The sequence below is a fragment of the Oryctolagus cuniculus genome, chromosome 13, assembly GCF_051225735.1.
Source record: "Oryctolagus cuniculus isolate XC-2025 breed Fujian yellow rabbit chromosome 13, ASM5122573v1, whole genome shotgun sequence".
Classification (NCBI taxonomy): domain Eukaryota; kingdom Metazoa; phylum Chordata; class Mammalia; order Lagomorpha; family Leporidae; genus Oryctolagus; species Oryctolagus cuniculus.
In genome coordinates, this window is record NC_142879.1 from 34,366,072 (window position 1) to 34,383,198 (window position 17,127).

The following is a 17,127-nucleotide window of genomic DNA, read 5'->3' on the forward strand; positions in this document are numbered from 1 at the left end:
TGCAAGAACCTTGTTTTAGAAATACAAATAAATACTATCCTCTTCCACATTCAAAGTCACACATTACACGTGGCCCACTGAAGGGTGATGACTGAGGAAGTGAAGGCCTTTTCTGACTCTCAGAGTTACAGCCATGTGAACTGTGTGCCAGCGACTGCTAGCTGTGCACCAAATCTGTTTCTTCTTCCTATTCTTGTGTTTTTATAGTGAGATAGGCCCATGTGACTAAGTCATGGACAATGCAGAGTCGGGAGGGGTGGATATGCAACTTGTTAGGCCTGGGTTTAAGGAAGTGGGCCTAGCTCCTAAGCACGCTCTCCCATTTCCCAGCCAGCAACAGCCTAGAGATGACTGTTACCTACTTTGACCATGTAATGACAACAAGCCCTAGGGCATGGCAGAGTCAACATAGGTGTCTATACAACCAAGGGAAGCAGAGTCACCCCAGACCTGCAACACTGACCTCATTGATCCATAAAAGAACAGGGAAGCCATTTCTTTATATTCCCCAAACTTAATCCTTGCTTTTTACAGCAGCTTAGCCTACTTTACTTACACAACTTTTTATACTTTGGTAAGACAAAGCTCAGGTTAACTGAAAAACTAAAGTATGATTCATATATGTGGAATGATCTAAACTACACACACCCATATTCACACATGCTTAAAAAGAAAAACAAGAAGGAAATACACCAAAATGCTTTCATAGGTCAAGGCAGCCCGGAAAATTTTCCTCCAGGCCTGACCTTCAAACCCAATCTGGAGAGTCTCAGCCAAAGCTACCTTATCATCTCCTGGGGAGCTCTTAACACTGTGATTGCCAAGCCTTCTCTAGCCCCATCAAAATAGTACTTCAGGAAAGGGGCCCAAGCACTGGTATTTATTAAAGCTCCATTTATTGAAGCTTGTGCTGCCATAGGTACCGAGCAGGTGAGTGTCAATGCCTTAATCCCGCATAGTTGTATATTGTGTAGGTCTAGTTATAAAATTAACCTAAACTAATCCAGGGGACTAGTCCATCACTCCAAACCTACTAGCGGCAGAAGGTACTAAGAAAAATAACCCATGGATGGCGCCATGGATCATTTGGCTAATCCTCCACCTGCAGTGCCGGAACCTGGGGTTCTAGTCCCAGCTGGGGCGCCGGGTACCAGTCCCAGTTGCTCCTCTTCCAGACCAGCTCTCTGCTGTGGCCCAGGAAGGCAGCGGAGGATGGCCCAAGTGCTTGGGTCCCTGCACCCACATGGGAGACTGGGAGGAAGTACCCAGCCCCTGGCTTCGGATCAGCATGGCACCAGCAGTAGCAGCCATTGTGGGAGTGAACCAACGGAAGGAAGACCTTTCTCTCTGTCTCTCTCTCTCATTGTCTAACTCTGCCTGGCAAAAAAAAAAAAACAAAAAAAAAAAAACAAAACCAGGCTGGCGCTGTGGCTCACTAGGCTAATCCTCTGCCTGCGGCACCAGCACCCCGGGTTCTAGTCCCGGTCAGGGTGCCGGATTCTGTCCTGGTTGCTCCTCTTCCTGTCCAGCTCTCTGCTGTGGCCCAGGAGTGCAGTGAAGGATGGCCCAAGGACGGCCCAAGGACTTGGGCCCTGCACCCACATGGGAGACCAGGAGAGGCACCTAGCTCCTGGCTTTGGATCAGTACAGTGCGCTGGCCACAGTGCGCCAGCCGCAGTGGCCATTGTGGGGTGAACCAACAGTACAGGAAGACCTTTCTCTCGGTCTCTCTCTCTCTCACTGTCCACTCTAACTGTCAAAAAAAATAAATAAATAAATAAAAGAAAAATAACCCAAATGCAATTAAAAAAAAAAAAACTCAAATTAAGTAGCATGGAGTTCACAGGGAATGATTACTTGAGGCAATCTGAAATTTTCTTGGTATAGATCTCAAATACTGGATAGGATTTGGAGATGACAGACATAACCAATACTAAGGAACCACCTTGTAAAAAGGTTAGCCTGGATATCTTCCAAAATAGTCTGAAGTTTAGTCTCAGCTTCATTTTCAGCAATTGTCAGCTTTTCTCCAGTATCTCGTCTGACAGCTACAAACTGACAGTTCTTCATATCACGTGGCCCAACTTCAAGTCTAATTGGAACTCCCTATAAAATAAAGAAAGGTGGTTAATATGATAAACATATGTCACCATTTGAATACACTGACTATTTCATGGCTTGTGTTCTTAACTATAAATCATAAAAATCCAAAAAAAGCAAAGCTATAATCAAACAAAAAATGTAATATTCCTGAGATATGATAGAAAACTACTTCATTAAGGAAAAAAATCTGGAGCAGGCAGGCGTTTGCCATGGTAGTTAAGATGCTGCTTGGGATACTCGCATCTCATATCAAAATGCCTGGGTTACAGCCGGCGCCACGGCTCACTAGGCTAATCCTCCGCCTGTGGCGCCGGCACCCCGGGTTCTAGACCCGGTTGGGGTGCTGGATTCTGTTCCAGTTGCTCCTCTTCAAGTTCAGCTCTCTGCTGTGGCCCGGGAGTGCAGTGGAGGATGGCCCAGGTCCTTGGGCCCTGCACCTGCATGGGAGACCAGGAGGAAGCACCTGGCTCCTGGCTTCGGATCGGCACAGTGCACTGGCCACAAAGCACTGGCCGTAGTGGCCCATTAGGGGGTGAACCAACAGAAAAAAGGAAGACCTTTTTTTCTCTCTCTCTCTCTCACTGTCTAACTCTGCCTGTCCAAAATAAATAAATAAATAAATGCCTGGGTTCAAATCCCAACTCCACTTCAGATCCCAGATTCCTTTGAGCCACAAACTGGTAGGCAGCAGGTGATAGCTCAGGTACTTGGGTCCCTAACATCCATGTAGGAGAGCTAGGCTGAGTTTTGGGCTACTAGCTTTGGCTGGACCCAGCTCCAGCTGTTGTAGGCATTTGGGAAGTGAATCAGTGAATCAAAGACCCCTATCTGTCTGCTTGTCTACAGTGCTCTCTCTGCTTTCCAAACAATTTAAAAAAAAAAAAGAAAAAAATATTTCTTTTTTGACAGGCAGAGTTAGACAGTGAGAGATAGAGACAGAAAGGTTTTCCTTTTTCCGTTGGTTCACCCCGCAAATGGCCACTACAGCTGGCACGCTGTGCCAATCCAAAGCCAGGAGCCTCTCCTGGTCTCCCATACGCGTGCAGGGCCCAAGCACTTGGGCCATCCTCCACAGCTTTCCCAGGCCACAGCAGAGAGCTGAACTAGAAGAGGAGCAACTGGGACAAAAATCTGGCACCCCAACCGGAACTAGAACCCGGGGTGCTGGCGCCACAGGCGGAGGATTAGCCAAGTGAGCCGCGGCACTGGCCAAAAACAGAAAACTTTTAACAGAAAAGAAAAACACCTGACTGAGTGGTTCTGGGCTAAGAAAACTTTGAATGGAGAAACATAAGGTAACTATCTAGATCAGCCTTCCTAACTTTGCTCACAAAACAGCACACATGGACAATTATATTTGCCTGGTACATGGGAGTAAACAGAGACATAAGACACCCAAGCCACTGAAGGGAGCAGTGCATGGGCACATTCTTGACTCACTAACAGTACAATGCTGCAGTTTGGTTCCAAGGCCCTCGCTCTAGACATGTTACCTTTGTTTTTCACATGCATTAGAATCACCTAGAGGCTGATTAAAGAACAGATGGTTGGGCCCCATCTCCAGAGATGCTTATTACAGCAGGTTAGAGATGAGCCCTGCAAATTTATATTTATTTTATTTTATTTTTTTTTGACAGGCAGCGTTAGACAGTGAGAGAGAGGGACAGAGAGAAAGGTCTTCCTTTTTCTGTTGGTTCGCCCCCCAAGTGGCTGCTACGGACAGTGCGTTGTGGTCGGTGCACTGCGCTGATCTGAAACCAGGAGCCAGGTGCTTCCTCCTGGTCTCCCATGCAGGTGCAGGGCCCAAGCACTTGGGCCATCCTCCACTGCACTCCCGGGCCACAGCAGAGAGCTGGAATGGAAGAGGAGCAACTGGGACAGAATCCGGCACCCCGACCAGGACTAGAACCCGGGGTGCCGGCGCCGCAGACAGAGGATTAGCCAAGTGAACCACGGCGCCGGCCTCAAATTTATATTTCTAACAAGTTCCCAAATGATGGTGAAGTAGACTGCTGGTCCTGGGATACACTTCGAGAATGACTGCCCTATGCCGCCTTCTTTTTTTTTTTTTTACAAAGAAAATTAAGGACCGTCTATATGCAAGTTTAAGACTTGTGAATCCTTATCAGCAAGAGGGAATCAAAATCCTTAAGGCTTAGGAAGACACTTCATTCTTAGGATCCAAATCTAACTTGATAAACAGTATGTTTTAAGTTATTTTTTTTATTAATGATACTCTAATTTTAACTTTCTGATTTTAAATTAGACTATTCTACACACAATTTGGCTGCTGTTGTACCCCAAATCAAAGCTATAGGAAAAATTTTAAATGTTATTCTAGAAATCCTAATTTATCCCTTCAGAAAACTTATTTACAAAAAAAAAAAAATCAACAGTCTGGAGTAAACAGAAAGCAGGGAAGTGATGACTCAAAAGCAATGAGCACAGCCAGCAATAAATACGATTTTCCACTAAAGAACACCAGAACATGTTAGAGATGTGGCTAATTCCAAGGGCCAGAGTAGGAAAAGCGCCATAATATCTTGTGCCAAATAGCAAAAAAATGCTCAAAGAATGATGAGCAATAACAAAGGAACACAAAAGCCAACCTTAATGGATCCTACTGGTCAAATCAGAGATACTTTAAACATCAAAATAAATAATGATAGTAACAGATTATATAACCTACTCAATAAAGAAAACATGTGAAGAAGGCATACTACACAAAGAGGAAGAAACATTAGCTGTATAATAATTAGATTCTTCAGCACAAGATTTCCCTTAGGGGACACTTACAACAGATATTAATCTTCAATGCCTTACTATTAGCTGTAACAATGGCAGCTTGGTGAAGCCTATGTACCATTATTCTGAGAATCATATTGTTCAAATTATTATATGGATTCCTGGTATAAACATTTTAGTTTACCAACCACATGAGACTTATTGATCAAAAACAAGGACTTCAAGATTATTTTTGTTCATAATAAATATAAGCGTCTACAAAAACTATTTTAATTTTAAAAAATACACTTAGTTATCACAACTACAAAGCTATGAACTGGCTCAGTGCTAAGCACTCAGTTTAAGTGAAGAAAATAAGTCAAACAATCAAAACAAAAAAGTTTTTGGAAAAACCTCAAGTTTTATAAAACACAAGCAGAACAGAGAAACTCTAAAGCCCAATGGTGTGGGTGTGTGGGGTAAAAAATGCAAACTGAAAAATTTACCTTGAGCTCCCAGTGATTGAATTTCCAACCTGGAGAGTAGTTGTCTCGCAAATCAGCTCTAACTCGAATGCTAACACTTAGTAACCGCCTGCAGTAATCATTGCATTTTGCAATCAGTGCTTCTTTGTCTTCTTCAGAGAGTGCATTTGTAATGCCACAAGGAATCACCACCACCTAGAACCCAACACAGTGACACAAATTTACACAAGAAAATAGCAAATGGAAATACAGAAGTCCTATAACTGTGGGAACTAAAACCCACTAGTGACTATAAATCTTAAGACAAATTAATCGTAATTTCTAATCACATATCATATCTAATTAGCTGTGTATAACTAATCTATACTAAATGCATTTTCATTCGACTTACTATTTTTAATTTAATTTGTATCATTTCAAAAAAATTTCTAAAAAGTTTTATATAAAGTAGCATAAAATTAAATAGAAACTAATAAACAGTTCAAATGACACACATAGTTACATAATACTGAGGCCTAGGCTGTACTGCATGTTGTTTTTATCAATTGAATGATTCAGAAAACTATCCTTTTGAATTCCCTGTCATAAATATGGCAATGATAAATGAATTATCTCCTTACCTGAACAGAGGCTACACGGGGTGGTAACACTAAACCCATATTGTCTCCATGAACCATGATCATAACACCAATAGTTCGAGTTGTCAGGCCCCATGAGCACTGATAGGCAAATTGCTTCTCTCCTGGTGTCTTTGGATCTTCAAAAACAATCTCACACATTTTGGAGAAATTCTGTCCTAAATGATGTGATGTTCCTCCCTAAAATAAATAAAATAATTTTAATAATCTATTATGCTTTATCATGACTATTTTATCTCTTCCTTTATACATTAACAAGGTTTTAAAATATAAGAATGATCCCTTTCTCTCTCTTTCTCTCCCTCTGTCTGTAACTCTGCCTCTCAAATAAAGAAATAAAATCTTTAAAAAAATAAATATGTCCTAAATAGCACTCTGGCCTCAGAATCAGCCCTTAAGGCATTCGGATATGGCTGAAGAGCCCATGAGAGTATTTTAGGCATGGGAAACCAAGACACTCTGGAAAAAAAAAAAGAAGACCTAAATGAAAGATCTCTGTAAGTGAGATCCCAGTGGAAAGAACGGGGCCATCAGAGAAGGAGGTACCTTTCTCTGAAGGGAGGAGAGAACTTCCACTTTGACTATGATCCTGTCAGAATAAGATCGAAGTCGGCAAACTCAAAAGGCTTCCATAGCCTTGGCAACTCATGACTAGAGCCTAGGGAGATTACTGACGCCATAAACAAGAGTGCCAAATTGGAGCCATTGTAATCCATAAACTGTACTTTGGAAATTTATATTTACTAAATAAAAAAACAAAACAAAACAAAATAAAAAATAAAATATAAGCATAATCAATATAACAAGTGATTAGGATAAGTCAAAAAAAGAGAATATATGAAGTATTTGGTCCTGGACAGTCCCTTTCATAGTAGTAAGGATTGCAAGGGTTCAAAAAGAATCCATACTTTGGTAATTCAGGATATAAGCCATGATTCACCTGACTTTGGAGATCTAAGAGGAATGGGAAGAAATTTCCTGAAAAGCACCACCAAACTACTACTTCTCTGGTGGAAAAAACTGCTAAATTTGCCCATGAACTGCACTTACAGTAACCTATCAATTATATGTAGCAGTTTGGTACCTGGATAGCCCTTCCACTGGCAGATATAAATGCTTCTATTGTAGTTGTATAGTCTCCTCCTGCAAATTTTTCCTTCTCAGTCTTTCTTCCTTTTACAACAGGAATTGCTAGGAGTTCCTCATACACCCGAGCATATAAGTCAAGTATCTGCAAGACCTGTAACAACATTTTAAATGTAAATGTGCTCAAATTAGGATATATTCAGTCATTATAGATCTATAGAATTACACTACTTAAAACTAACCATGTTAGAAAAACACTTGGAACAACTCAAACCTTTTTAATGGGAAGGTTAAAGCAGCCAATATGAAGATGAAAAGCAGTATGAAAACAAGCTGAATAATTTTTTAATGAATATAAATTTAGAAGAGAAGCTAAGTGTTTATAAAAAGTACACAGTAATTGAAATGAAAAATCTCCCCTAAAATGATTAACTTCAATCACAAGATTAGCATTTGTCCACATATTAAAGTCCAAAAATACTTTCACAAAATTTAAAACAGCATATTCCATGTATTAAGCATCTTTTTAAATTCATGTAGATGTGAATTAGTTAGATATTTATTTTAATACATGTTACATAAATCTTGTTACTTAAATAAAAAAAGTAGAGCCTGAACAAAGAGATGGAACATAATTAACATGGAAGTCAACTTTTTATACCTCTTCTGCTGCTTCTTCAAAGGTAGCAAACGCACTATGCCCTTCCTGCCACAGGAATTCACGAGTACGCAGAAAAGGCTGAGGGTGCTTGAACTCCCAACGCTAGAAGACGTAAGAATATAATTTGGTCATTATAGAAAGCTTTTCAATGTTTATCAACAATTTCACAGGGTAAGTAATCAAAAATCTTAACTGTGATCTAAAGTACTTCAAAAAATGCTTTCATGTACTCAATTCTTTGAATTTGAAAGTAAAGGGGAAAAGTATACCTTTTAAATAAATAAGATAATGGAAGAATATAAGAAAGGGTGTATACCTACCACCACATTGCACCACTGGTTAAGCCTGATGGGCAGGTCTCTGTGTGACTGCACCCATTTTGCATATGCAGGATACATTACTAAAAGGGGAAATTAGGGACAGTTATTTCTCCTTTAAGGCTGGTAAGAGTTAAACCAGCAACATAATTAATAGGAATTACAAAGTACCTTGGTATAATTGTGTGTCTAATGTTTGTTATGGTTAAGTGAATGGTATTATTATCCATTTCATAAACACATTACTCAAGGATAGAAATCTACCTAAACTTAGTCATAAATTACATTCTTCATATAAGGTTTAGATTTAGCATTTAATTTTCTTTGACTGCTTTTCATGTTTCATTTTTCAAACCACTAGTCTGTGCCATGCTCTATGTTAACTTCCTTGCATTCATAATCATGTTCAATTCTCACATTTAACACAATGCAGATACCATACTCTCAATTTTAAAACTGTGGAAATTAAATAACTCTGCACAGTTGTGCAGTAGAGTAACTGTTTAGATCCACTGATGCTGCCACTGAGAGTATGGAAGTTCTTGCCAAAGTCTCTGTCTTTATCTTTGCCTATCTGATCTACAGCAAGCAAAACAAAATAAATTTGGTCAATCTAGTATGAGAAGAAAAATCCTGCTACCATAATTTTAATAATGCATTTTACAAAATATCAATATTAGTATCAAATAAAAAGCAAGCAATCCTTAGCTGTAAAGATGGATAATTACTTTGGAATACATTATGAAGCCTAAAGGCTCAAAATTTCCAGTGAGACTCCCATTTACTATCTGTACTTTAGGAAAATTATTTAACCTTTCAGAGGTTTTATTGGCAAAATGGAGATAGCCAGTTGCCCCTCCCTACCTTCTTTACAACATGTTGTGAAGATAACAGAAGATGACATAGATGAAATCACTTAGTTACCCATAAAAAACCCTGCAGGAGGAGCCGGTGCTGTGGTGCAGTGCATTAACACCCTGGCCTGAAGCACTGGCATGCCATATGGGCGCCAGTGATGCTCCTCTTCTGATCCAGCTCTCTGCTATGACCTGGGAAAGCAGTAGAAGATGGCCCAAGTCCTTGGGCCCTGCACCCATGTGGGAGACCCAGAAGAAGCTCCTGGCTCCTGGCTTCGGATTGGTGCAGCTCCAGCCATTGCAGCCATTTGGGGAGTGAACCAGTGGATGGAAGACCTCTCTCTGTGTCTCTACCTCTCTCTGTAACTGTCTTTCAAATAAATAAAATAAATCTTTAAAAAAAAAAAAAAAAAAACAAAAAAAAAAAACCACCCTGCAGGAATGTATATCCATTTATAAAACTCAGTAAGAAAATCAGTAATACAGCACAGAGCCTTAGTATTTATAATCTTATAATCAGTTCTAAGAACAAAATTCCTATAAAAGCTCTGAAAGATTATAGCAAAAAATAAAAAATGACAGTTTTAAAAAATCCTGCTATACTAATGATAAAAAGCTCTATAATGAATACTACATAGAGAATAAAATTCTATACAACCTAAGTTTGTGTTTAAACTTCATCAACATTCATTAAACTTCAGATTATCAGCAAGAATTACAAATGTCAGAAAATAAAAGTTGAAACTCTACTGTTTCAGTGAGATTTCTCCTGTGCTCCAAGGCCCATCCTCACCTGTTTCACTAGTAGGACGAATGGCAATTGGTTCTGCCAATTCTGTTTTGCCAGATCTTGTGACCCAAGCAACCTAGTAAGATAAAATCATTTCTTATACTTGTTTTCACCATCAATTTACAAATGTTCTCCACATCAATTTTTTCTCAACATTAACTAAGACAAGTTAAAATTGTTGCTGCTCACTGAGAGGAAAGGTAAAAGCCAGATAATTAATATGACAAACAGAATAATAATTTCCCATAAAAGTAGAAATACACTTTTTAAACAAAAATGGGTTTATTTTTCTCTAAATTGGTTATTACACACAACTGAAAATATATCCTTTATGGGGCCAGTGTTGTGGCATAGTAGGTTAAGCTGCCGCCTGAGATGCCAGCATCCCATACAGACGCGGATTTGTGTCCCAGCTAATCCACATCCAGTCTAGGAAAATATACCCTTTAGTTTATAAGAAAAAAATTGCAAAAAATTTTTAAAAGCAAGTTAACTTACCTCAGGGGCAAAGTCAGCAACATGTGTCTTCTCTTTCTCTAATGCACTTTGAGACACAAATATGGGGAAATAGCAGTTTTCAACACCAAGTTTCTTGATCTCAGCATCAAAAAAGTCCTTGATGGATTCCCAAATGGAGTATGCCCAGGGACGAAGAATATAGCAGCCACTGACGTCATAGTATTCAATCATTTCTGACTTTGTAATAACCTTTTGAAAAGAAAAATAGTCTTTAAATCCTAAAGAAAATAAGCATTCTAGTAAAATGGTAAGAATATGACAAATTAAAATCAGGAGACTTCCACTGTTGATACATCCACTAAAAGGAGAAAGTCAAAATGGGAAAACAGAACTTCCTATACTGACAAATATCTAACAGGGCTCCAAACTCTTACAAACACCTCAATTCCAATCTCATCTCTGCTATTTATTGATTATTGTGACTTTAGACTAATTCCTTTACGTCACCATTAAGGAAAAAGAAAAAACAATGAGTATCTCACGGAACTACTTTTTTTTATTCAATACATTCATCCCTGGTATCAATGGGGGATTGGTTACAGAATACCATGCCTCCCTACCCCACGCACAGATGCTCCTGTCTCTTATGTACATGGTTGCTGGGGGCCAGTGCTGTGAAGCAGCAGGGTTGAGCTGTAGCTTGTGATGTCAGCATCCCAGATGGGAGCACCAGCTTGAGCCCTTGCTGACCTGCTTCTGATCCAGCCTTCTGCAACTGGGCTTGGGAGAACAACAGAGGATGGCTCAAGTGCACTTTGGGCCCCTGCTACCCACATGAGAGACCATGATGACATTCTGGTCTCCTGGTGTCGCTCCCCCTCTTCGTGGAGGAGCAACACAGGACCCTGCGCTGTTCTTTCTGTCTGCTCGGCCCTCCCCGGGTTTGCTGCTGGTTCTTCCCGGGTTGGCTACTATCCCTTCCACCTCCGTGGAAGGGCAGTTCCCCCTGGCCACATTCCCCACTTCCGCAGGGGAGCGGCACACTGCCGGCCGGCTCTTCTCGGGGGCTGCACAGGTGTTCCCCTTAGATGTTCCCCATAGATGTTCCTGGTGCATGCCGTCTCTCTCCTCCTTTATAGTCCTCCTCCGCCAATCCCAACTTGGCTGCCCACACGCCGAGCACGCTGCTCTCCAATCAGGAGCAAGTCCTACAGTTTATTGGTTGAACTGGAGGCAGCTGTGTGAAAGCTGTTTACTTCTCTCCCAGCGCCATATTGTGGGAGAGCAGATGCATAGAATAAGTCTTAATTCCAGTAACTCAGTCCAGTCCGGATTGCTCCCCACAGATCCCCCTTTTTTTATTTTTTGGCGTTGATACGCGCCTGTCTTCGGTGTCCCGCGGCACACACTCTGCTCTGCTTGCTAGAGTTGCCACAGGTTCTTACAAGTCCTATCAAATCAGGCAAACCGAATCCGGGTCCTCTCTTCGCCATGTTATGAGGAGGTTTTTAGGCGCTGATGCGTGCCTGTGTTCGGTGCCCTGCAGCGCATGCTCTGCTCTGCCTGCAGGGGCTTACAAGCCCTATCAGGCAAACCGAATCCAAGCCTTCTCATTGCCTTTTTGTGGGGAGGCCTTACTGATGTTAATTCGTGCCTGTCTTCGGTGACCTGCGGCGCATAAGCTGCTAGCCGCCGCAGGTGCTCATCGTGCTCATCGCCTCACTTAATCAGGCAGACCGAATCCAAGCTCTCACATTGCCATGTTGAGGGGAGGCCTTATTTTTCTCTATTTCTCTATCTCCGGGCATTCCTATTTCTCCCATTTTACTTCTATCTTCCAGCATTCCTATTTCTCTCACTTTACTTCTAAACTTCTGTTTCTCTTATCCCCGCTGCTTCCCGGCGCCTCGCCCTGCCGGCAGCTTCACGGCAGCTTCACGGCTCCACGCGGCTTCCCGGCGCCTCGCCCCGCCCCGAGGCTGCTTCTCGGCGCCTCGCCGGCTCTGAGCCGCTTCAGCCTCTCTCATCTGCACGGCTCGGCTTTGCGCGGCTTGGCTTCACGCGCTCCGCGGTCTCCACGCCTTTCGCGTCTGCACCACGGCCTCGCGCCAGCCCCGTTCCCTATCTATTCACGCCCCGTGCTCTCTCTGCACGCGGCGGCTTCCGCGAGTAACACAGCGTAGCTTACGTGTCCGCCACTAGCATTCGATCTAAGTTCCCCGGGCTAGCCTGGCGAATTCAACCCAGCATACGTCTCCGCCCCACGATCTGGCTTCCCGTCCTTTGCTCCCCGGGCTAATCAGACGGATCCCAATCTGGCTTACGTTTCAGCTTCTGGTTTCAACTTTTCGCCCCCCATTCCCGGGCTAACTTGAGAATCCCAAAGTGGCTTTCGTGTCCGCCTTGGCCTGCCCCCCACGGCTTCAATTTCCCTAACATTTTTCTCTACCCGGTATGTTTCCCCCAGCTTTCCTCCAACAATATTCCTCCCTCATTTCTCCTGGCCTCTCCCCACAGTCCGTATCCGAGTCTGTTTGTTCTAGCTTTCACTTTCGCTTTCGACCTTAGAGATTTCTCCCAGCTTCCCCCCGTAGTCCGTATCTGAGTCTATGCCTAGGCTTTCAATAGCTTCTTCCGGCACCTTTTTCGTCCGGCTTTTCCCTAGGCTGTTTGCTAGTCTCTCTCTCCGGTATTTTCCCAGTTCTTCCCGTTTCTTCCCTCCTGAGTTTCATATCCGTCCTAAGTTTCCTATCCGTTCTAGGTTTCCTATCCGAGTCACGGCACCATTATGTCGCTCCCCCTCTTCGTGGAGGAGCAACACAGGACCCTGCGCTGTTCTTTCTGTCTGCTCGGCCCTCCCCGGGTTTGCTGCTGGTTCTTCCCGGGTTGGCTACTATCCCTTCCACCTCCGTGGAAGGGCAGTTCCCCCTGGCCACATTCCCCACTTCCGCAGGGGAGCGGCACACCGCCGGCCGGCTCTTCTCGGGGGCTGCACAGGTGTTCCCCTTAGATGTTCCCCATAGATGTTCCTGGTGCATGCCGTCTCTCTCCTCCTTTATAGTCCTCCTCCGCCAATCCCAACTTGGCTGCCCACACGCCGAGCACGCTGCTCTCCAATCAGGAGCAAGTCCTACAGTTTATTGGTTGAACTGGAGGCAGCTGTGTGAAAGCTGTTTACTTCTCTCCCAGCGCCATATTGTGGGAGAGCAGATGCATAGAATAAGTCTTAATTCCAGTAACTCAGTCCAGTCCGGATTGCTCCCCACATCCTGGCACTGGCCTGGACCAACCCTGGCCATTATAGACATTTGGGGAGTGAACCAGTGTGAATGGAAGTGTCTTTCTCTCTCTCTCTCTCTCTCTCTCTCTCTCTCTCTGCCTCTTCCTTTCTCTGTCACTCTGTCTGTCAAATAATTTTTTTTTTTTAAGATTTTATTTATTTATTTGAGAGGCAGATTTACAGAGAGGGAGAGGCGGAGAGAAAGGTTCACTCCCCAAACAGCTACAATAGCCAAAGCTGGGCCAACCCAGAGCCAGGAACCAGGAGCTTCTTCTAGGTCTCCCATGTGGGTGCAGGGGCCCAAGGACTTGGGCCATCTTCCACTGCTTTCCCAGGCCATAGCAGAGCCTGATTGGAAGAGGAGCAGCAGGGACACGAATCATGCTGCAGGTGGAGGCTTAGCCCACTATGCCACAGTGCCAGCCCATAAATTAATCTTTAAAAAAATAAATGGGGGCAGCGCCATGGCGCAGTATGTTAATCCTCCGCCTGCGGCGCTGGCATCCCATATGGGCACCGGGTCTAGTCCCGGCGGCTCCTCTTCCTGTCCAGCTCTCTGCTGTGGCCTAGGAAAGCGGTGGAAGATGGCCCAAGTCCTCGGGCCACTGCACCTGCATGGGAGACCCAGGAGAAGCTCCTGGCTCCAGCTTCAGATTGGCGCAGATCTGACCATTGTGGTCAGTTGGAGAGTGAACCAGCAGATAGAAGACCTCTCTCTCTCTCTCTCTGCCTCTCCTTCTCTCTTTCTGTAACTCTGACTTTCAAATAAATAAATACATCTTTTAAAAAAATGTATAAAAAAATGTATAAAAATAAATGGCAAATGCTTAGGCCCCTGCACCCACGTGAGAGACCCAGAAGAAGCTCCTGTCTCCTGGCATCAGCCTGGCCCAGCCCCAGCCAGTCACTGCAGCCATTTGGGGAGTGAACCAGCAGATGGAACACCTCTCTCTTGTCTGTCTCTCTCTGTAACTCTGAATTTCAAAATAAATAAATCTTAAAAAAAAAAAAGTCTCCTATTTGCATATAACCTATACACATCCTCCCATATACTTTAAATCATCTCTACATTACTTATGATAGTAATGTAAATACTATGTAACTAGCTATTTTCTGTATTGTTTAGCAAACAACGACAAGAAAGATGTTAGCAAAGATTTTACCCTAAGTATTTTCTATCTGTACTTGGTTGAATCCACAGATGCAGAACTCACAAAGAGAGCCAACTTTACTTTATGTGACATTTTAAAAACTGTGACATGTTGAGACTATATTACACATTATTAAAGGCTTTATACACTGTTGCTATTAAACTTGTACATGAACTTTAGAATCTAAACACAAAGAAGCCTTAGAGAAATTTAAAATATAAATATCAACCGAATGTATACTCACCTGAGAATACCAATCAGCAAGATTTTCTTCCTTTTTTGCCTCAAGACCCAACCTGCAGATATAAAAAATAAAATATAAATTCTTTCCTCAGCAATTCTTCTAGGTTGTGTCTTACTCTGTTTTCCACTGCTTTAACAAAACACCCAAGACCAGGTAATGTGTAAGAATAACAGTTCATTTGGTTCACAGTTTTGGAGGTTGGGAAGTCTAAGAGCAGGGCACTGCCATCTGCTTGGCATCTGGTGAGGACCTTCTTGCTGCACCATAACAAGGCAGAGGGTGTCATGTGGTGAGACAGAGCAAGCATGGGAGTTGGGGATTCTCTTTCTCTTCTTACAAAGCCACTATTGAGTTGCGTGTGTATGTGGTGGGGGCACTCTCATGACCTCACCTAATCCAAATTACTTCCCAAAGGCCCCACCTCCAAATGCCATTAAAATATGAATTTGGAGGTCAAGTTTCCAATAGATACATTCAAACTATCACTGGTTGAATGAAAATAAACCTAAGTTCAAAATAGATTTATTTTTTATTTTTCTTCAGTGTTATTTCTGTATTTACATCTTCTATATTTATTCCTAAACAGTTCCATCATTTCATAAAAGATAGTGATACTGTCTGCAAAAGACTAGGAGAGCCAAATCTACCAAAAACTATGATTGCAATGAAGGCATTTCTTTCACAAAGTTCTTTTGTAAGGTAATGTTTTGGGGCCTCCACTTGTGATGCCAGCATCCCATATTCAATTCCTGACTGCTCTGCTTCTGATTGAGCTTCCTACTAATGTGTCCTGGGAGACAGGGGGTGACGGCTCAAGTACTTGGGGCCCTACTACCCATCTGAGAGACCTGGATAGAGTTCCAGACTCCTGGCTTTGGCCTGGCCCAGCCCTGGCTCTTATAGACATTTGGGGAGTGAACCAGTGGATGGAAGATCTTTCTTCTCTGTGGCTCCTTCAAGTAGAAGAAAACCAATAAATAAATAACAATTTTTAGAAATTGAAGAGTTGAACTCATTCAAACCAGCTTCACTTCAAGTAAGGCCTCCATGTCTTATTACCTGGTCTGCTTCTTAGGCCCTTGCCCTTCTCCTGCTCCACTTGCTGACAGTCCACCTCCTTGGCTTTTAGAAGTATCTTTCCTTTGGCTGTCATTTTGTTTCTGAGGCTTATTCTGCTTTTCAGATTTATTTTCTTTTTCTTTCTTCTTCTTATCTTTTTCCTCAGCCCCCGTGGCAGATACAGGCTTGTACTCCACTCCAGTCAGTGACTTGTATTGTGCCTTCAGCTGAAGCAGTTCCTGTACGGCTGCATCTATTTGATCCTTTGGTTTAAAGAGAAGACAGTATTTAATTCAAATCACTGTCTAGGCACCCAAAAAATAATGTGAAAAACTTTAAAAGAATATGATCAACAAGGAAAGAATTGCTTAAGAGTGACTGGAGAATCATAGTTCATAACCACACTGTCCAAACAGTAGTCCCCAGTCACATGTGGCTGTAGAAATAAAATGAACTCAGTTCCTCAGTTACAACAGCCACATTTTAAGTGTTTAAGAGCCACATGGATCAGGGCCGGCGCCGCGGCTCAATAGGCTAATCCTCCGCCTTGCGGCGCTGGCACACCGGGTTCTAGTCCCGGTCGGGGCGCCGGATTCTGTCCCGGTTGCCCCTCTTCCAGGCCAGCCCTCTGCTGTGGCCAGGGAGTGCAGTGGAGGATGGCCCAGGTGCTTGGGCCCTGCACCCCATGGGAGACCAGGAAAAGCACCTGGCTCCTGGCTCCTGCCACCGGATCGCGCGGTGCGCCGGCCGCAGCGCGCCGGCCACGGCGGCCATTGGAGGGTGAACCAACGGCAAAGGAAGACCTTTCTCTCTGTCTCTCTCTCTCACTGTCCACTCTGCCTGTCAAAAAAAAAAAAAAAAAAAAAAAAAAAAGCGCCACATGGATCTAATGACAACTGTATTGGACAGTATTGTTATATAACATCCCATAACCACAGAAAGTTAAGTATTCCATAGGAATCTCAATGAAGAGCCATTACATTACATTACATTGAAAACTTCACAATTATAAAGATGACTAATTGAATTCCTTTATTACTGGTTAAACTTTAAAACCTATGACAACTTAACTGTCTTCCTCTCATGTGAATCTGTATCACAAAATTCCTACTCCACGGGATGGGCACTGTGACACACCATAGTAAGCACCACTGCTTGCGATGCCCTCATCCAATATTGGAACAGCTGGTTTGAGTCCCAGCTACTCTGCTTCCCATGCAGCTTCCTGCTAACCCATTCTGAGAGGCAGCAAATGAAGGTTCAAGTGTTTGGG

General features: G+C 43.0%; 1 protein-coding gene across 12 annotated transcripts in view; it reads right to left on the bottom strand.

Moving 5' to 3' along the window:
• The window catches only part of EPRS1 (glutamyl-prolyl-tRNA synthetase 1), an 83,250-nt gene that overhangs the window by 5,799 nt on the left and 60,324 nt on the right, over positions 1-17,127 (bottom strand). For all 12 annotated transcript variants that reach the window (XM_089312213.1, XM_070055333.2, XM_089312212.1 and 9 more), the window contains 10 exons: positions 15,855-16,117; positions 14,796-14,847; positions 10,160-10,369; positions 9,665-9,737; positions 8,018-8,097; positions 7,698-7,799; positions 7,035-7,190; positions 5,933-6,130; positions 5,334-5,507; positions 1,946-2,106 (listed from right to left, as the gene is read on the bottom strand). In XM_089312213.1, coding sequence (XP_089168339.1) covers positions 1,946-2,106; positions 5,334-5,507; positions 5,933-6,130; positions 7,035-7,190; positions 7,698-7,799; positions 8,018-8,097; positions 9,665-9,737; positions 10,160-10,369; positions 14,796-14,847; positions 15,855-16,117 — 1,469 coding nt within the window. The remainder of the gene's footprint in view (positions 1-1,945; positions 2,107-5,333; positions 5,508-5,932; positions 6,131-7,034; positions 7,191-7,697; positions 7,800-8,017; positions 8,098-9,664; positions 9,738-10,159; positions 10,370-14,795; positions 14,848-15,854; positions 16,118-17,127) is intronic.